The sequence below is a fragment of the Lonchura striata genome, chromosome 6 (genome assembly GCF_046129695.1).
Source record: "Lonchura striata isolate bLonStr1 chromosome 6, bLonStr1.mat, whole genome shotgun sequence".
Classification (NCBI taxonomy): Eukaryota; Metazoa; Chordata; class Aves; order Passeriformes; family Estrildidae; genus Lonchura; species Lonchura striata.
In genome coordinates, this window is record NC_134608.1 from 57421236 (window position 1) to 57441720 (window position 20485).

General features: G+C 39.7%; 1 protein-coding gene across 3 annotated transcripts in view; it reads right to left on the reverse strand.

The window, feature by feature from the left end:
• Positions 1 to 20485, reverse strand: part of GALNT18 (polypeptide N-acetylgalactosaminyltransferase 18) — a 213247-nt gene that overhangs the window by 72657 nt on the left and 120105 nt on the right. For all 3 annotated transcript variants that reach the window (XM_021544857.3, XM_021544858.3, XM_021544855.3), the window contains exons 5-6: positions 3931 to 4114; positions 2278 to 2475 (exon numbers count right to left, since the gene is read on the reverse strand). In XM_021544857.3, coding sequence (XP_021400532.1) covers positions 2278 to 2475; positions 3931 to 4114 — 382 coding nt within the window. The remainder of the gene's footprint in view (positions 1 to 2277; positions 2476 to 3930; positions 4115 to 20485) is intronic.

Consider the following 20485-nt stretch of genomic DNA (forward strand, 5'->3'; position numbering starts at 1 on the left):
AAACTTACCTAAAAAAAGAGATTGTTTTGTGAATAGGACCATCCAGATAAGTTTTTTAATACAGAATCAAGAAAAGTCTGCCTTTACCAGCATAGTGTAACATTAGTCCATTGTCCTGAGCCAAATTTAAAGACATCATATAACTTTACTGGATCAGTAAGCTCTGTTTATGCCATGGTGTGAACCAGCTGATTTTTACCATACAGAACGAATTTTAATCAGGTAAGAGTTCAGCCACAGAGGGTACAATTTTACCTTATGAGTAGAGAAGGATATAGAGTCATTTAGCCTTTTCATTTTTCACGTACCTTATAATCCACAATTGCAAGAAATAAATATGTCTTTTCAGATTATTACACTGTTATCAGGCATTCTGGATATTAATTAGTACTACAGAGAAATTCACCCTGGTTTTATTGAGAACACTCAAGCTACAGCTAGTGGACTCACCTGCTTTCAAACAATTCTCCAGAAATCTATATATTAATGCCTCCAAGTGCTATAGTATCTGCTTTATAACAATTAAAGACCATTTCTGATGCATTTATTAATGAAGAAAATAGCAGTTAACATCAATACAAAACTTATGCTTCTTTTATGATAAGGTACTTTAGCTTTTGTTGTTTTAAAGTATTTCTCTGTGCACCTCATTCCCTTTGCTATAATTCTAGAAGGATAATGGAGGCATGATAGAAACCATCCATCAATACACATAGTTTTGTTTGTTGGTGTATTTGTTTTAATTATCCAAAACACACATGCAGCATATTGCACTGAATTAAAAAAAAAAATGTGCCAGGGAAACAGCTAGGGAACAAAGCTGAAATTCATATAGGACACTTACTCACAGTCCTCATATAGAACAGAGTTTAGGGGTAAAATGGAAAAGTATATTCCCTCATTACTTTGTGTTTCAATACTTTTATTTTTAAAAATCATAGTAATTACTCTATATAGTTAATCACAGAATCACAGAATGGCTTGAGCTGGAAAGGACTTTAAAGATTATCTCATTCCAAACCCCAGCCTTGAGCAGGTACATCTTCAAATAAATGAGGTTGCTCAGAGCCCCATTCAGCCTGGCCTTGAACACTTCTATGGATGGAGCATCCACAATTTCCCTGGGCAACCTGTTCCAGTGCCTCACCACCCTCACAGTAAAGAATTTAATCCTAATATCTAACATAACCCTGCCCTCTGTCAGTTTAAAGCTGTTCCCTGTTGTCCTATTACTACCTGCTTTTGTCCCTTACCAGCTTTCTTGGAACCACTGTTTAGGTACTGGAAGGTGCTGTAAATGTCCCTGGAGCCTTTTCTTCTCCATGCTGAGCAACCCAAACTCTCCCAACCTGTCTTCACAGGAATATTTTTATAGCATTAACAGAGTTCATTAACAGCAATAACTATTCCTAATGATGTAGAAATTATCACACCTTTTAATATTTGTCTGTGGCAAACCTGTTCATTTTTATCTCCTTCTTTCTAGGTCCTGTTTATGGGTCAGTGTTAAACTGACAGAACCTGAGAAAAGTGCCTGCCTGTAAAGACAGAGCTTCTGGATGAAAAATAGCTGCCAGTGTTATTTGAGGTTCTGCTTTTCATGTGATGAAAACAGCCTTCACACTTTATTTCTGCAAGGAGCTAGAGCACAGGTAACAGTGACCTCTTTGAATCAATGAATGTGTATCTACAAGAAAGGCCTGTAATCTCAGCAGAGCTGCTCAGTGGGTTCAGAGGCTACTACTCCCCTCCCTGAGACAAAGGTATTGTTCTGTACCAACACTCTGGACATGGTAAGAAAGTACAGAGTCTGTCCCAAAGCAAGGACCCGATACAGCCTTTGCTCACAGCCTTTGCAAACATTAACTCCTAGGACACAGCTGTACACCTATGTGACAACGTTATAAAGGATACAGATGTCAGATGAGCTCTGCTTATATAATGTAACTGCAATGAAAATTCCATTTCTGGCCTGTAAGCACTAAATTAGCAGGTAAGACATTTGGAGAAAGCAGCGCTGCTGAGCAGCCCCACCTACCACTCCACTTGGGCAGGAAACCTGTTTTAAAAGATCTACTGGAAACAAAAGCTTCCTTTAAAAACCTTTTAAAATATCTACTGAAAATAAGAGGTTTTTTGATGATTGTGTAGGCATCAAGGACAAAGCTGTAGAGGACAGGCCAAGGACATTTAAGTATTTGAACTTTACAGTCAGTAAAAGCTATTACATAGCTGAGCCCACTTTGCCAGTGGCACTGTAATTTGGGCCACCGTTACCTTATTGGAGCAGTTGTGTTCTCGAGTTTCCACCAGGACTTAGGAGGGTTCAGATACCGGCACCACAGCTCCCAGTCAAACCCTTGTGCTGAGAGGGGATACTCTTCTATTTCAAAATTATCATACTTAATGTTATCGAATGATGGAGAAATTACTCTTTTTCTGTTTTCTTTTATCCTGGTGAGCACTGGTTCCGCCCTAAAAAAAAAATACAGTGTTAAGATTACACCAGTACAAGCTGATGAAAACCATAGAGTAGTTTGTTTTGGAAGGAGTCCTTAAAGATTATTTAGTCCACCACCAAATAAACAATACAGCAACTTATGCAGTATTTTTCAGAAAGAGCAAAGTCTAAAGCTGTTACCCATTCAGAGCCCTCTCTGCTTCAAGATGGAGTTTTGACAGTGCAGGATTTGCCCCAAAATAACACACTGCAACATATCCTCTAAGATACCCTGTTGTTAACCTTGGTTTGAGCTGGTGGATGGAAGAAGTGAGTATCTGTGTATCATAGAGCATTTATACCCTTGCTACCAAGTAATGGTAACTTCAGGCTCTCAACATTATCAAGGACATCAGGATCAGAGTTAATAATAGATCTATCCTAGAGACAGAAGCTCTTGCCTTTTTACCATCATTTTTATTTAAGGACCAAGGGAGATAGTAAATCCAGACTGAACAAGTTAGAGTACGTTATTTTAGTTCTGTTTACTTTTGCAAAGTGGCCAAAATAACACTTGTTTATACTGCAGAACATAATAGAAACATAGCATTTTTTAATGAAGAGAAGGTACATTCACCTTCATGGGCAAAGGGCTACATTACTGGAGGTGTTTTTTAATGTGCAGTTTTCTAGTATTACAATATTACATTGTAATTAGATCAGCAGATTACTCAAACCATAAAAATGGATCTAGATCATATGACACAGCACAGACACATTTTTCCTGCTCCTGTCCATGATTATGCCTGAATTTTCATTAAAAAGCTCAGAATTCTCACTCACCCTCTAAATGCAAGAGGAACGCCAGTCAGTAATTTAACACCAGTGCTCGGTAAAGGTCTGGTGAAATTGAAGGAGAAGTTGAAGGAGAAATGGAAGGAGAAATGGAAGGAGAAGTTGAAGGAGAAATGGAAGGAGAAATGGAAGGAGAAATGGAAGGAGAAATGGAAGGAGAAATGGAAGGAGAAATGGAAGGAGAAATGGAAGGAGAAATGGAAGGAGAAATGGAAGGAGAAGTGGAAGGAGAAGTGGAAGGAGAAGTGGAAGGAGAAGTGGAAGGAGAAGTGGAAGGAGAAGTGGAAGGAGAAGTGGAAGGAGAAGTGGAAGGAGAAGTGGAAGGAGAAGTGGAAGGAGAAGTGGAAGGAGAAGTGGAAGGAGAAGTGGAAGGAGAAGTGGAAGGAGAAGTGGAAGGAGAAGTGGAAGGAGAAGTGGAAGGAGAAGTTGAAGGAGAAGTGGAAGGAGAAGTGGAAGGAGAAGTGGAAGGAGAAGTGGAAGGAGAAGTGGAAGGAGAAGTGGAAGGAGAAGTTGAAGGAGAAATGGAAGGAGAAATGGAAGGAGAAATGGAAGGAGAAATGGAAGGAGAAATGGAAGGAGAAATGGAAGGAGAAATGGAAGGAGAAATGGAAGGAGAAATGGAAGGAGGCACCTACCAACCCACATTGAACTCCACGTGGGCATCGAAGAGCGCAACAACCGGGGCTGTGGCTGCTCGCCAGCCGCTGACCCGCGAGCGGATCAGCCCCTCCTGCTTGCTGTGCCGGACAACCTTGATGAAACCAGGCTTGTGGGCATTCACCTCATCGACGTACTTCTGCAGCTTCTCCTTGAGCTCCGCTGTAGGAGGGGAAGAATTAGGTGTTAGCAAGAAATGTCAGCTTGACGAGATGTAAAAATCTGTTGTTTCAGTGAAACAGGAGAAGCTTTCACATAGCTACTCAGAATTCTCAAATAGTCAGCCTAAAAGGAGGTAAACAAAAAGGAGAAGGACCAGGAATTACAAAGCCAGGGACCTCATAGATTGGGAGAACTGGACAGGACAGAACAGACATCCAACCAACATGATTAATGCAACGTTCTCCATTTATTAGTGAGAAGATAGCAGTTTTTATACACTTTTATATAGTTTACAGTTTACAAAGGCATTGGCAAGTGAACATTGTTTATCTTTGTCTTAAGTTGGCCTAAACCTCACACTATAAAGCTATACTGCTTCACACCCAGACAGCCCAGTGCTTCCCATCACACCTTAATATAATTTCTAACTGCGCCACAAACTCTAAATTTCTAACTTCGTCTCAGGCTTAGAGGGCCTCACAAGGCCCAAATCTGAGGCCGAGACTGGAGTAGCTCAAATCTCACTCCAAACATGAATCACGCCCTCTCTCTCTCAGAAATGCTGCAACAGAATTATGTAGCAACAAAATAGTTATATAGATGTAACTATTTAGCCTACATGACTGCCATCAGAATCCTGGCACTGTTTAACAGTAACATGCCACAAAATGAAGTGTCATAGCTACATAAGAGCATATTATATTACTGCAACAATAAACAAGGCACCTGTCTTCTATTTCCAGGAAAAAAAATAAAAAGCCCAAGTATTTTTCATGAATCTTCTCTACCAATATTTCAAGAAAAAAAGAGAAGCAAGAATAAAATGCATTATTTTTCCTCTTTCCATTTTTTTTCCCCAACTTTGACAACTGGTTTCTGTCTTGACTAAGAAGTTCAACAACTTTTGCTCTTAGAACAAAGACCAGTGAAAGCTCTAGAGAATAATAATTCCTAATTAAAATATAATAACTCTTGGATCAACAGCTATTATATCTCTTGTTTAAAGACCACTGCATGACAAAATACAGATATGGAGTATAAATACTGTGTTCACAATTATTATTAACTGAAACCATTGTTCACTTTATTCTTTATTAGCACTCCTATGTTCTATTTACATTATGGTATCACACAGAATTCTCTTTGGGACAATAAATTCCCTTTATTCTGGATCTCTCCACAAATATAGGAATGTCTTTGCTCTGATGGAGACTAATCACAGTGGCTATAATGCTATGCTGGGCATTATCAAACCTGCATTAAAGCTCAATGCTGAGTGTGAAAACTTCAGCAAGCCACTTCTCCTGAGGAACAGGTTCCCCAGGGAAGCGGTCACAGCACCAAACCTGCCTGAGTGCAGGAAGCATTTGGACAACCCTCTCAGATACATTCTCATGTGAATTTTGGGGTGTCCTTCCATTGAGCCCATGCAGCTTCTCAAACCATCAGCCTTCCACTCTGGGAGCTGGTCACATCAAACAGATCTGGACAACTGGCGTGCTAGAATGGGTAATGGCACAGAAAATTAAAAGCAAGCACACTTTATGAGCCAAATTAAACATTCATCCTTGGAAAGGAGGTGGGTGTGTCCTCTCTTAAGCAGACAGAAGAACAGAGCTCATGAAGTCCAAAGACTCCTAAAGTTCATCCCTGTTTGTAAAGACACTTGGACGTCCCCCAGGTGTGATGAAGCTGGTTTCTCACCTTGCAGGACTGTGCATGCCATGTACCTTTGTGTCAATGAACTCTGCATGAAATGAGAATACCACAGAAAAGTCCTGACACTTACAGGTTTTCATAAAAACAGGAATTAAAAAGAAATATTCTGCTGATCCTGTCCATCACAACATTTAAAATGCAGCAATATTTTAGGAATTGACTGGATATATTGCCAAAATTTTCAACATTATATTGCCAATATCTATTCAATTTGTTTGTCTGTGACTGCATCACCTGGAATAAACAACATGAGCCACTTACATAGCACAGAGAGTTCTTCTGTTTTGTATTAGACTTGTTGCTTATTGATCAATATGCTTTTTCTCCTTTATGAAGTAAAAAAAAACCCCACATTAATTTATTTAATGCTTGTGCCAAACCATATGTTCTTACTGCTCACCTCCTAACACATAGAGATTTGTAGCAAGCACGTATCTATCAAACCAACCACTAGCTAACAGCACATGAAATTGAAAAGAAGATATTTATGTTATGGAAATTCTATGCACCTCAAATAGTATAAACCCATTTTCTATTCCCAAAATGCAAGACTGCAGAAGGTGAATATCAAAACACAAGGATTAAAGCTTTGTTCTTGGTGTAAGTGGCTGCTCACAGCTTTGCAATATCAGGAGGCTTTATTTGCCACAACAATGCAGCATCTTCACTGAGGATAAAATATGTGGAAGGAAAGTAAGCTCTAACCGAGGACTCGAGAATCAGTAGCCTTGACAGAGTCATTGCTCTCTCAGTCACTCCATTTCAGTAAGTGGGCTATTCTTACTCCTGCCTTACACATTTCCTAATGTGGACTGACTTTAGAAGCTTGAGTAAACACAAAATCTATTTCATAGCTGGGTGTACAATAGAAAGAGATGGAAATGGAACAGAACCCAAACCTTGGCTTGCCACCAGCATGACTTCAGCTACACATTAGAGCTGTGACACTTACTAGGCAGTACACGCTTCTGATTTTCTGGTTACAATGCTGCTCTTTGCAAATGAAGTGTATGGCCTGAAGCATCTCAGGGGAACCTTGGAGGATTACCCGTGGTGAGTCAGCAGGGAGGAACCATCCCGTGGGCTTCAGGAACATCCTCAGGTGGTTTAGGAAACTGCTGCTTTTTCCTTAATCTTCAACACTGGCCCACAAGCAGTGACTTTGTGGCATGTGCACAGGAGACAGAGCAGTAGTGTGCAGTCAGGCACTTTCTGGCCTTTATTATTTAAAACAGATCAGCTTTACTCTGCAAAGGCAGAGCATTATATGCACCCTTTGTCTTACAAGACCTATTGGGCAGATTCTCCCAGAAGAAAAGATAAGGCTGTGAAAAAGATAGATTATTTTCACTCAGCCACAGCACGGAGACAACATGCTAATGAAGTTTAGAAAGTCACAATTGAACACTTTAAAAATGCCCTAGCAAAAGAGTTGAGTTAGTTTTTTTCCCCATGCATTCCATGTCTTCCTGAGTTTTACATGAGAAATCTGAATTCAATTGTATTTGACAGTTTTAGAGCACCCAGTCCAACTGGCCTGAATGATGGGACTCTCCCCCCAGAACTATTCAAACACTTTGCTATGTCTCTGATGGTCTTCAGCAATATTATTTTAATCCAAGTTCTTTTTTTTTTTCCCACTTCAAGATATGTTGCCTGAATAATAAACAGGGTTTTTCATTAATTATTGTGCTTCACAACTTTATGTCACCATAGGGAGAAGACAGGGAATAAGCAAATGTGTCATCTTCAATACACTGTTGATTCAGTGTCTAATTATGGAAACAAACAGGCTTATAAAGATGGATTTGCCTTTCAGCACAGAATCTCTCAAATAAGGACTCAATTTGACTAAGCTGAATGAGGCTCTGCAATTGGAATGAAAGAGCAGCCATATATGGAATGGAAAATGGCACTTGGAAATGTTGCACTCTACCACCTGTCTCTATATGGTACAGATGTCTGGAGAGCACAGCACAACTCTCCTCACAAATGTAGAAAACATAATTAGTGTGCCATAATTATGTTTAATATTAACATAATTAGGTTCAAACTCTTCTAATAGGTTGTTTGTTTATTTTTATCAAATTGACAAAGATTTTGTTTGTCAAGTTCCCCTACTCAGTATGACAAAGCAGTGCTAAAGGATTCACACAATTTTGCCTTCTTAGGAAATGGCAGAAACTGGACAGGATGGAGCAAAGAGCTTGAGGAGTCAGACGGCATCAGCCACCTCATTTTCTTGAATGGAAAACCATCTACAGATCATGCTTTTCATCTAGCTGCATGAAGTGGGCTACCTTTTGTAAGCCTCTGTGCCCACTAAATTGAGAAGTGAGCAGGCTCAATGCTGGTGCCTCAGCCCCTTAGTGTCCTACAGCAGCTGTGGGTCTGTCCCCAGAATTCAAATTTCAAAGTAATTAATATAAACAGTGTTGCCATAAAAAAACAAATTACTGCCTCACAGTCATGGAGAAGGAGCTTAAAGAACATCTAATTAAGGCTAACTTTCAGTAACTTTCATACTTTAAAATACTCCCACTCTGAGTGCTTGAATGAGCTCGCATGTCTCACAACAACCAGGTTTATGAAGCCTCCTCACACTATGTTTGGCTAAGACATGCATTTTACTGACCTTTTTCTTAGCTGTAAGTTTCTCAAAAGAGCTAAAATAACAAATACACATAAATAAAACAACACTCATAACACTCTGCATTTTCTAAAGCCTAAGAGACCCTGGTGACTTTGGCCCAGCAATGCATGCTGCATGTTACTGCCATCTCTGCAAACCTTGTGATTTTCCCTTAGGGAAATAATTACTTTAATGTCAAATGCCCAGGAATTACCATGTCCCTCTTTACTTTGGCCCTTGGCACAAATATGGCTTCTTTTACTGTGAGGGGAAATAATTACTTGTCAATACAGAACTGGGTTTAAATTAACAATTGGCCTCCTTGTGCCAAAAACAGTGGATTGACATATTTTTTTGTCTGTGTCTTCACTGAGCTGCTTAGAAGGTGCACTCTGGTCCCCAGGTAAAGAAAATTGCTGGACATTTCCTTGGATCATAAAGGACACTTTTAAAGGCAAATCATTACAGCACCTGCAAGAACACAGCAGGAGTTTATGCCTGCATTTGGAACCAAGAGACCACTGGTCAGCTTGCTTCTGGCAAGGATCCCAGAGCCTTCCTGAATTCTCTGTGCAGCAGGTCAGAACGGGATCCACTGCCTTGTAGGAAGGCAAAACAGTCACCTAGCACAGCTCAACAAGTTGTTTTGCCACACTGGAAACATCTATCTCATCAGGTACATCTTATTTCTGCATGAAAGACCACTAAATTGGCAAAAAGACAGAATTCACACCAGCCAATTAATTATAAACTAAGATTTTTCCATCCTCTTTACCCAATTATTTTTGGCTCTAAGTCTTAGGAACAGGAAGAGCTGCTTTTCCAACTTTAACATGTATTAACATAGCTAACTTTCTGGCAAATAAAAAAAGCTTGTTATAACAGGTTTGCTGCAAAACCCCTCCTCTCTTCCCCCTAAATCCCTCTGTAGGCAACCAGCCTGAATTAATGTAACAACCTGAATTCATGGCAGCAGCTAGGCATATGAGAGAACCTGTTTTGTTGTCCTTTATCTAACAGAATATGTGGATTACATCACTTATTTTGTATGCAGCTCGGTGCTTCATCATTTTTGTTTTTCTTACCTCTGGTCCCTTATCTTTCATGCTGAAGTGATCACCTCTCATCTCTGTAGCAGAAGCAGATAATTCCAAATGGAAAATATTTATAACCAGACAGAGGCATGTCATTTGTAATGCACATGTGTACAGAGAATGTCTGCAGCAGAGGGTAACAAGGCTCAAGCAGATAAGGAGGGCCTGCTGTGCACACGTATTTAATAGCCCTATGTTATCTGGTAATAGATAAACTGCCCAGGGGAAATTACCAACGTGATAGACATGAGAAACAAAAAAACAGTGGAATCCTTCTCCTCAACTCCCATACCTAACCTGCACTGTTGACAGAGATGCATAGTCTAATCTCAGAAATTCAGGCTATCAATTTAATCTCAGAAGTTCAGGCTATCCACATGTAAAGATAGAGATTGTAATGAACTTTTACAGCCACAACCTTTGCATTCAGCAAGCCCAAGTCCCAGCTGCTGTCAGACCTCCTCGGGTCTACTAAGATAAATTGCCTACAACAATCTATTACAGCTCACATCTTGGATTACAAGCCAAGGGTTTCTTTAGCATGTGAACAGCACCCTTCTCCCACAATAAAGACAGGGAAAAGAAATGCATTTCCCTTCTTACCCCTACACACACACACACATTATTTGAATTGCCCAGGAGAATCTACACAGAGGAATGGGAAGTTTTCAAGGGGTTTAATAGGGGTTGCTTTGATCCATTCTCAGCTCCTTCACAAAAATACCTCTGCATTTCACTGAATCCTTGTGTAAGGTCCTGGGAATCCTACACCAAAAGGACAACATACAGCAAATAAATCCACCTCAAAACAGCAATTAAATAGCTTCCAACAAAAAATAGGCTTTGCAGAAGAAATCTGTGCCAGCAACTCTTCCTTGAGCCATCTAGCAAACACATTCACTACTTAGGTTCACTTTGGTTTTTTCCTAAATTATGTGTATTTCCAATCCTATTTCCAATCCCAGCCACGAAAATGCGATACCACACTTCAGAACATTAAGTCCTACATAAAAATATTGCTGTGTCTTAACAAATCCCAAAAAGAACTATGAAAATTATCTTTTGGAAACTCTTCTAGATCAATATCTATCTTCACAGCACTCGATTCACGTAAGGTGCATCCCATCTTAAGGATCACCCAGCCCACGTTATAGCAGCAGTCTCCCAACACTTTGCAAGACAGAGACATAAATTGAGATGCCAGATGAATCTCCAAGGTGACACCAGAAGTTGCAGAAGGGGAGGAATAGAACCTGGATCTCCCAAATCCCAGGGCTGTAAATTATCACTGCAAAATTTCCCTAAGGCTGTAATACTGCATTTTGAGCTGTGGCCCATATGGGGCCCTGAGAACTCTGATTCAGAGCAGATTCAAGGGCTTCTCCCAATCCCTGTGCCAGAATTAAGAGGCAGCTGATATCTGGGATCTTGCTGAGGTCAACAGAAATGCATTGCACCAAAGGAACTGAACACTGCCCTTCCATCCCAGCAACAATGGGAGACTCGCATGCTTACCTCTGAGTACAGAGCAGGGCTTACTAAAGGGAAGTGTTAGCATTTAGAGAGGGAAAAGTAAACAAATTTCCTCTCAGGTGAACATTCCATCTCTTTAAGAGGCAAGGCAGGACTAATAAAAAGGCACAAAACATCTTTTCTTAGATTGCCAGTCGGGTGTGCACGTGTGGAACACGCAAACACAGCTAAACAGGGAACAGGGACTTGCCAAGTGCTGCCACCAGTCACACAGGCACCAGAGGGACAGAGGCTGCCATCTATCCCTTCAGGGCCATACCTAGAATCCTAGGAAGGTGCTTGCTAAACAGGGAACAGGGACTTGCCAAGTGCTGCCACCAGTCACACAGGCACCAGAGGGACAGAGGCTGCCATCTATCCCTTCAGGGCCATACCTAGAATCCTAGGAAGGTGCTTAAATTTCAAATGATTTTAAATACAGAGCTAATTATATAAACTTAATGGTTACACTTGATGTACAGATTGCTGGATGCTTCAATTAATCTCAGCAGCAGCACTGTCCCACTCCAGCTTTCAGTGCATGACTGCTTCCTGCTTAGGGGCTGTTATTGCATGGATCATGGCTAAAATAATGTGATCACAACAATGAGGGCAGGGATGAGCACTATTGCTGAAGTCAGATACTTACATCACATCTGATCATAGAATCACTTCTGATGTTTGTTTGGATACAATAGTTTTAGAAAGGGGCTGTAGAGAGAGAGACATAACAAGCACCAAGACCATGCATTAGAGTTGACACATTGATATAACACACTGCTGGAATAGCATCAGCCAAATTTCTGAGTTCATCATTTCATTCCATGGTGTTCCTGGATTCATTTGTAAAATTACCTTTAAAAGTTAAAAGAAGTGCTTGAGAAATGCATTCTAGTCCCAGCTGTTTACAGTAATCCAAATGACACCTTTTTTTTTTTTTAATATACAGCATTTAATTCTAAACTATTTCTTGGATGTGTGTGGAAGATCACTATTCAGAAAAGAAACTAAATGCCTGAACATAGCTAGATCAGATTGTATAAACCAAGAAAAATACAATCTAAAGAGCACATTAGAAACCTCTGGACTTACATAACCATAAGATGCAGCAAGCTGCTCACTCTGCTGTGAACTCGATAAATAATCCTGACTCCAAGAAACAGCATGGCACTTCATGTTGTAATAGATTTACAAGGAAAAAAACTCCTGCCAATTAAAACACACTAGTATTTAAACACAGGTGAACCCAATGGGAAGAAATGACGGTGTCTGACTCAATTCAGAAGGCTGAATTATTTTATTATAACTATGCTAAAATACATTATTATGCTATATAAAAGGAGGATACTAAAACTACATATGACTTTCTCTGACTCTAACACAACTTGTGACCCTCTCTGAGAACCCAGCCCCAGGTGGGTTGGATTGGCCATCAGTCTCAAACAATCCTCACCAGAATCCAACCAAGCAATCACCCCAGGTAAACAATTCTCCAAACATATTCCACATAGGAAAAACAAGGAAGAGAAATAGAAATTGTTTTCTCTTTCATTTCTCTCTGTGCACCTCTATGAAAAATCTTGAGAGGAAGAGAAATGTGCTTGCCACACACTAGTCCAAATGTAACTACTTTATTTCAGGAGCGGATTCTAAGGAAATTAGTCACACAAGTTGCATTAGAAATGGAATATGCAAATGCTCAGTTAGAACTGGATGAAACAGAGCTGCTAATACTCCTCTCTGGATCAAACCCCTCTCTGAGAACAGGACTGTAAAAGGAAGAGGAAACAGAAAGCAATCACCAAATACTTGCTGGAAGGGGACCTCTGCAATCTAATCCTTTAATCAACACAGGTCCAAGTAAACAATATGAAGTAATATTCACTGTTAAATAGTTACTTAAAAGAATGACAGAGAGCACTAAAAGGTTTTGATTTGAATAAATAGGACTTAGCCTTGCATACCCTGTTGATTTTTATTAAAATCTTACTTGATATCAGATATTATAATCTAATTTTATATTTGTTGCATAGAATCCCTTCCCTGGGAGCAAACCAACATGCACAAAACCTGATGATACTATGAAAGCATTCTCGAGGGTCAGGACAGGAGTAACACTATTTCACAGTGCCTTTTTCTTTTACCTTGCCCAAATGTAGAGTTACAGTTGGTAGCTTTTTATTTTGACTGAATGACTCTTACTGTACCAGACAACTCCTACACATCAGATGCAAACTGTTCTGTCCATATTCCAAGACAGAAAGATTGATTTCTTGGCTACCAGTGATCATGTTGTGTGTGACCTGCTATTATCTTCTCCTTTCAATGGCTGCTTGCAGAATAATGCAATTCACACAGCAATAGCAATACAGCACCCAATCCACCAGGGAGAAATACAGCCTGCCTGGGCAGGAGGGATCTTTTAGCAGATGGGATTGGTTCACAAAAAGGACTTGTTTTATATCAGTAGAGCTGAAGATACAAGATGTTCATCGCTCAAGAGGTTTCTCAAAATAAAAATTAAAATAAATTATCCCCAGATGAGCAAATCTGGTTGTTATTCTAATAGGTAATACATCTCTGGCAATACAATCAGAGTAGATCAGGTAATACCCCTTGCATGTAAAAAAAATTAAATGGGAAATACTGTAGTCACTGATAAATGAGAACTTCTCAGAAAACATTGTTATATATCTAGGGTCCATCATGGGGCCCCAAATGCAACATCACACATGATGTCACTGGAAGTGCAAGTTCAAATCACACCTCTTAAGAGTCAGCTCTCACATATCCTCTTATTTTATCATACAGCCTTGAAAAATTCTGCCAAACACGATTTATTACCTGCACAGCCACCAAATCCTGCTCACCTGGCATAAAGGGGAGGAGCAGGATCTAACTGATCACCTTCTAAGCAAGCCAAGAGATGCCTTCAGAGTGCAACCCCTGGAGGAATGTCACCTCGGCAACACTGCCAAGCTAATTTGGGACAACTTGGGACGAAGCTACTGTGCTATATAAGTCATGGCTTTTAATTCACACCATTTTGAAGAACTTGGAAGTTGCAACTGCTCATTTTTGAAGTATGGATAAAATCCAAGTACTTTTTACACCTGTAAATCCTCCATTCAAATCACAAATTATTTGGTTTGAATACCATAAGAGCCACAGGGTTTGTTTCCATCTACAGATAGAAACTGGTTTTTTGGAAGAAACAACTATGAACATTTTCAAATTAAAGCAACAAATTCTGTCTTGCTTTTTTTCTAGCATATTTGCTTACTCCTTAGGAGTAACACAGTAATGGGATGGTACCATTTGGTACCTGTGGAAAATCTCTAAATCCAGCATTTATGATCTCCAAGAAAACTGCTTATTACACTACTGTATCATCCAGTGCTTCCTAAAAATCCTGAACTCCAAGTCTTAAAAGAACACAGTATCATAGAATTTGTATCTTTAAATATATAATCACGAAGCAAATTATTCCAAGCCCTTCATCAGTTATTACAGAAAATTTCTTTGTAGGCACCTAATCATAATCAATCTATTATTTCTAAGGACACGTTTGGGAGTTGTTATATTACAACTGTTTTTTATGGCCTGCCTTTTTGCATCAGAAACATGTGAAGGACAGCAGCAGCAGCAACCCTTATGGTTTCAGGGAAAAAAAAAAGGCTAGGTATTAAAAATAACCCAGATAGTAACTTGAACTAAAATTCAACATACCTTGTCAATTCAACACAGGAACAGCATTGATGTTAGCATCTTATTGCAGTCTGGGAAAGATTTAGTTAAATCCTGCTTAATTGACAGTATGTTATTTTAAAACTAAAGTATGTTAATCTGGCTGTTAGTTTGCCTTCCAGCAGGGTGGAAACCTTGCCTACATAAAACACGCACACACAAGTGCACACACCAGCCTTGGCAGTAAAGCTAGTATTTTTTTACATTAAATGCAGTGGAAGTGTATTTTTACTTGAATTACAGTGCCTCCCGCTAATATTTAGATATATTACACCAGGTTTGTTCAACATTTCTGGTAGAGTTCACAATAATTTCAGTTTGTTTCCCTTCTCCTTTTTTTTTTTTTTTTTTTAACTCTTTACTTCAAAATTTACCTTCTGAAGCAAGGCTTGAACACCTGTAGTCAAAGCAGAGATACTCCTGGGACCTATCAGTCACTGCCCATTGAGGACAACTCCAGATGTGTGAAACTGATTGTTCATGTGGAAAACCATGCACATGGGCACTTGTATCCAGTCCCTTCCTCACCACATTTTTCAAATAGCTTCATTTTCTCAATAAAGTGCAGCAAATTTAAATTGCTTCCATAAGAGCTCCCAGCTTAATTTTTACTGACATGATTCTTTTTTTACACATTAAAATTCTGAATCCTGACATTGACATAAAATATTACTTGGGAAATTTAAAGGTTTTTTTCCAGGACATCTTTCTGTGAAGGACTGTTAGTATTAAGTACTACCTGTATCTCATTCAGCCAGCTATGCTGTAGTCTGTATCTTTACAGAAAACCTACCAGACTCCATTTATTATAGATATCCAAAGGCTTGAAACTACCTCCTATTCAATTCTTCCAGTATCCTGTTTGACCTTTCACTGTGAATAATGATTTTGCACAGACAATGGCTAATTTCCTTGCACTGGATTTTATTTGCAATGATTTGCAGTCTGATTTGTAGTATATCCACATTTTTCAAAATAGTTCATGCCTGACTTCTCCAATTTAAACCCTTTAGCATCTTCAAAAGAACCCTTCCTGAACAGCTAAATTTGTAATGGAATTCCACTATTCAATTTCCTCTATCCTCTAAATTTCTAACTTGTCTTCATACTGCAATATGCTGCATTGAAGACAACTTTGGACTGAGCAATGATCTCATTTTCCTACATAGCATTCATCTCAACCTCAGAGAAGGTTTACACAGCTATATTCTTATGTCACAGGAGGAGGTTGCTTCCAGCTGTATAACTCAGAGTTATAATTAATATCCACACCTTAAAAATCCTGAGCAGCATTTATTCCATAAAGCAATAGTAAGAAGCTTCTTGAGGTGTGTGGCTCTTTCAACTCCAAGGCTCTCACATCACCCCCACTTTCTAAACCTGCTCTATGTTAAGTTAAAAATGTGTAAATTGTACCCTACATAGCAAACACAGTGATCCTACTGGCACTGAGAGTGTTAAGTGGCCTAAACAAAGTGTAATTAATTTCTTCCTTATATTTTCTATATACACCATCCAGTATGCTTAAAGCAAGGTTCTGATTATGGAAACAAGACAAATTAATATTATTCAAATAAATTATGCTAACCACTAACTTTTTGGATTCATAGCAGTACCACACAGATAATCCAGCGTTTTCCACAGAGGAGTGGAAAATGCTAGATTAACAAAAAAATGAAATGCAGCCACTCACATTCTGCACAGTATTTCTACCTGAAATGTTTACAGATTCCTCAGAAGAGCTGCTTGTAAGGCTGTTGTCAAAGGAACTAGCAGGGTTTGCTACCTGAGCTACAACAGCAGATAATGTGAAGAACCTGAACCACATGCTGCAATTCCAATTACAGAACTCAAATCAGGAAAACAAGTAACTCCAGTAAATGTCACAAACATAAGATGACAAAATGCCTGAAGAGGCAAACAAAAAGTGGTCACAGTTCAAATACTACAAATTGGAAACTAGTCAATGCTTCTGCCTTTCACCACAAACAAATCAGGAGAACCAGTAGGTTTCCTAACATCTCTTTGAAAAACATAGCAAGTGAATTATTTTCTTTTTTATATTTTTTTTTTTTACCATCCAGAACAACAAAAAGCTCAAACCTACAGCAAAAGCAAATAACTTTCTGTCATGGTTTGACCCTGGCACAATGCCAGCCCATGAAAATGCATCTTCCCCAGCTGAATGCTATGAGATGTGATCAGGAACAGAGCAGAGCAGGCCCAAAGCAAAGGGAAAAACTTTATTAAGCTACTAGTACTATAATAAAAGACAAACAGAATTTGAAAAGGAAAGCCTCCAAAACACTCCTCCCCCCACTACCCAATTTCCAACAAACCACACTGAGACAGAACCCTGGATTCCTGATCACGTTACCACCCTTCATATAATCAATTTTTAGTTCATCAAGGGAGAGAGGAGTGTCTCCTGTACCACAAGACCCCCAGGAAACACAATTGCAACCCTTCTGTGTTTCCATGTCACACATGGCACTGCCCAGAGAGAATCTGCCAGTGTGACCCTCTCCTCTCCATGTCACAGTGCTCTCACCACTGTGTATGGACCCAGACTGCTCACAGGGCTCCTTTAAGGATGCTTTGCCAAGGACCAAAAGGACAACAGTTCAGTTTCTCATTTTGGGACCACAGTCCCCCCATTTTCTTCCTCCCCTGGGGCTGAGGGTGCAACAGAGATCTTCTTCCTTCTGGAGACACAGGGCACCACCACACCCTCCTCAACTCTTCTCTGTTCACTCCATTCCTGTGCTGGCAGTCACTGGAGCAGGTCTCTTGGCTCACCAGCATCCCCCTAAAATGCAGTCTTTGTTGCAGGATAAATTGGTTCAGTCTGTGGCTAACAAGAAAAGTCCAGCCAAAAGCCACTCCATCATCATCCCCCACCTAGGATTCTTGTCCTAAATCTCAGGTCCCAGAGTGTCTCTCTTCTCTTTCAAACTGAGGAGGAGTAATATTTCACAAAGCTCTCATTCCCCAGGAAAGGGTTAAAAGTCCCGGACTCCCTGGACAGCTGAAGTCTCAGCCCAGACTCCATCTCCCACACTGGGCACCTTCCCACCCTTCTCCTTCTCCTCTGCTGGCAAATTTCCAGGTGCCTTCAGGCTCTCTGTCCCTTCCCCCTTCACCCCTGGCCCACCTCCCCAGGCCCATGGCTTCTCCTCCCCAGCCAGCCCATGGCTGGGCAGGGCAGAGTCTGCACCCTCCAAAGAACCAAAGAGAGACAGTTCTGCTGAGAGTTCTGGCTTTTAACCCCTGTCTTCTCAGAGGGGTGTCCAGCCATCCAAACCTGACACTGATCGGTTTGACCCCAGCCTCCTGAGAAAATTAATTTATGTGTCAAACCACGACACTTCCTGAAAAGCAAAAAGGCTACCAGCTTCTAACAAGAAGTTATTCCCAGTCTTTTTGCTAAGCTGCATTTGAAAGCTTATGTCAAGAGTTCCTTTTTTTTTTTTTTAATTTGCTATGTGAGTGAATCTTCTTGGTAGCTGAAAAGCTAACACTATGTATGTTAATTGGAAGCATTTGTGAAAACTAATTAAAATTGCTGTGCTGCAATTGTGCTTCAGAAAAGGCTTTTTGTATCAAATCCTAATAAAGATTTGTTCATCTTGTACACGCCTTATTTAATCCCTTCAGGTGGATAAACAAAGAATGTATCAGTCATATTTTAGCAGAGACTGAGTCAATCTAAATACATTAATTAGGGAGCATGGTACTAGGTATCCCTGGATAAAACTCAAAAGCATTCATGTCCCTTCAACACTAAACCATGCCACAACTGTTTCCATGTGACCATTCCCTAATGAATTTGTCTCCCTCATCCCTTTGCTCTCATCAAGTCTATCCTTCCCTAATGATGTGAAATGGACCTGATATTTCATATGCACTAGCACTCACAAATCCCTCTGATAGCAGCTGGGATTAAATGTATGTAAAATTCATGAGTAATTGGATGAGCTATGTCTCCATTTCCTCTTGGCTGTGTCCATACATAACACCTATCATTATCAAACAATGCCTTATTCTTCTCCACCCATCTGCTACTTCAATTTTGGAACCCATTAATCTCATTGTTTTGACTTGCACTGTAATGAAGAAAACCAGAAGGAGAAGCAGGGAACACCTCTTGAAGGTTTTTCACTGAAATCCTGTCATTCCCTTCACTAAAATTCAGTCATTTTATCCTCTGCATTTTAATAACCATAGTCTTTTAGTCATATGAGAGGTTCCTCTGGAGCTCAATCCTTTTAATTGTTGAAGAGAAGGCACTTTTACAACTCCTTAGCATCTGGCCATCAGAAATAATTCTATGAATTAAGATGACAGGAGCAGCTTTGATGAGAACTATTCAGCATCTGAATTAAAGAAATACAGTCAGTGAGGCTCAGCTGGGCTCATAAATCAAAAGTGATTATGTTTACATGCCAAAATGCAGTCAACACTTTTTAAAGTTTTAAACTTTTATTTCTGGCTTAAATTTTCAGTCACCTTAAGCCTTTTTAACTAGTGTAAGAAAGATATTACTGAGGTTGGAGATTTTGAAACCTAACTGGACATGGTCTTGGGTGACTTGTTCTAGCTGACCCAACTTTGAGTAGGTGGGTGGGACTAGAAGGTCTTCAGGGGTCACTTCTCACCTCAGACACCCTGTGGCTCTGTGACAGAGTTCACATCTGCCTTGGAGAGGACACATTCATTTCTTTTGATGCACACCTATCTTCTGATAAAATAAACAGGGAGTCACAGAACAAATTACAACACTGGGTAGATGGTTTGAGAGCAATACAGGAACTGGGATGTGAGTGATTTGGTCCTTCTGTGACCTTGCAACATCCAGTCAGAATTTTACAGAATCTGGCTTTAATAACAATACTTTTTCAATTTCCTAGATAAAATGAAACCCTGCCAAGAAACTAAGCACATGTTTCTGACACTTCAATGTTTTTGAAACAGATGGCTAAAACTTGACTCCTTAGCCCTTGCTTTGGTCATTGAGTAGAAATTTCCTGGTTTTGACAGACCTGCAGAGACTAAACACTACAGTATCCGGTTTTACAAATGGGCTCACCAGTTGTGAAATAATGCGATGGAGTCTGTTTCCTTGTTTATGAAACTCTATCTACCAGTGACTAAGTAAAGTTATTAAATGCTTCCACTTTAAATCTATGTAAAAACAGTTAATTCCAATCAAGCTGTAGCTGTTCTGTGTCACAAGTCTTCCAACAGCAACAGTTTGATAAAGAATTTGAGCTTTGCAATTGCTTGTTTGCCAATGGTAAACGAGAAGCATTAATGTAAAAGAATCTGGTGATCCTATGCACCACAGGCTGTTATGCAAAGAACAAGCTGTGAGCCTTTTTATGTGAATTCTCCATACATAATTCAAACAGATTGCAGAGCCTGATGGTTTTTCTTTCATAAACAGGGATCTCTGTTTAAAAGTACATCTCAAAAACATTTTTTCATGTGGACACAGTCAATGGTGACCAAATACTTTGAATATTACAACATGAGAGATACTAAAGGTATCTCTAGCTCTGCCTGTTGGCAGAACATTCACAGAATTGTTAAGGGCTTTGACAGAATCTAAATTTTTTATATTTGTCCAGGCCTCACAAAATGTTGAGGTCAGAAATTATTTACAGT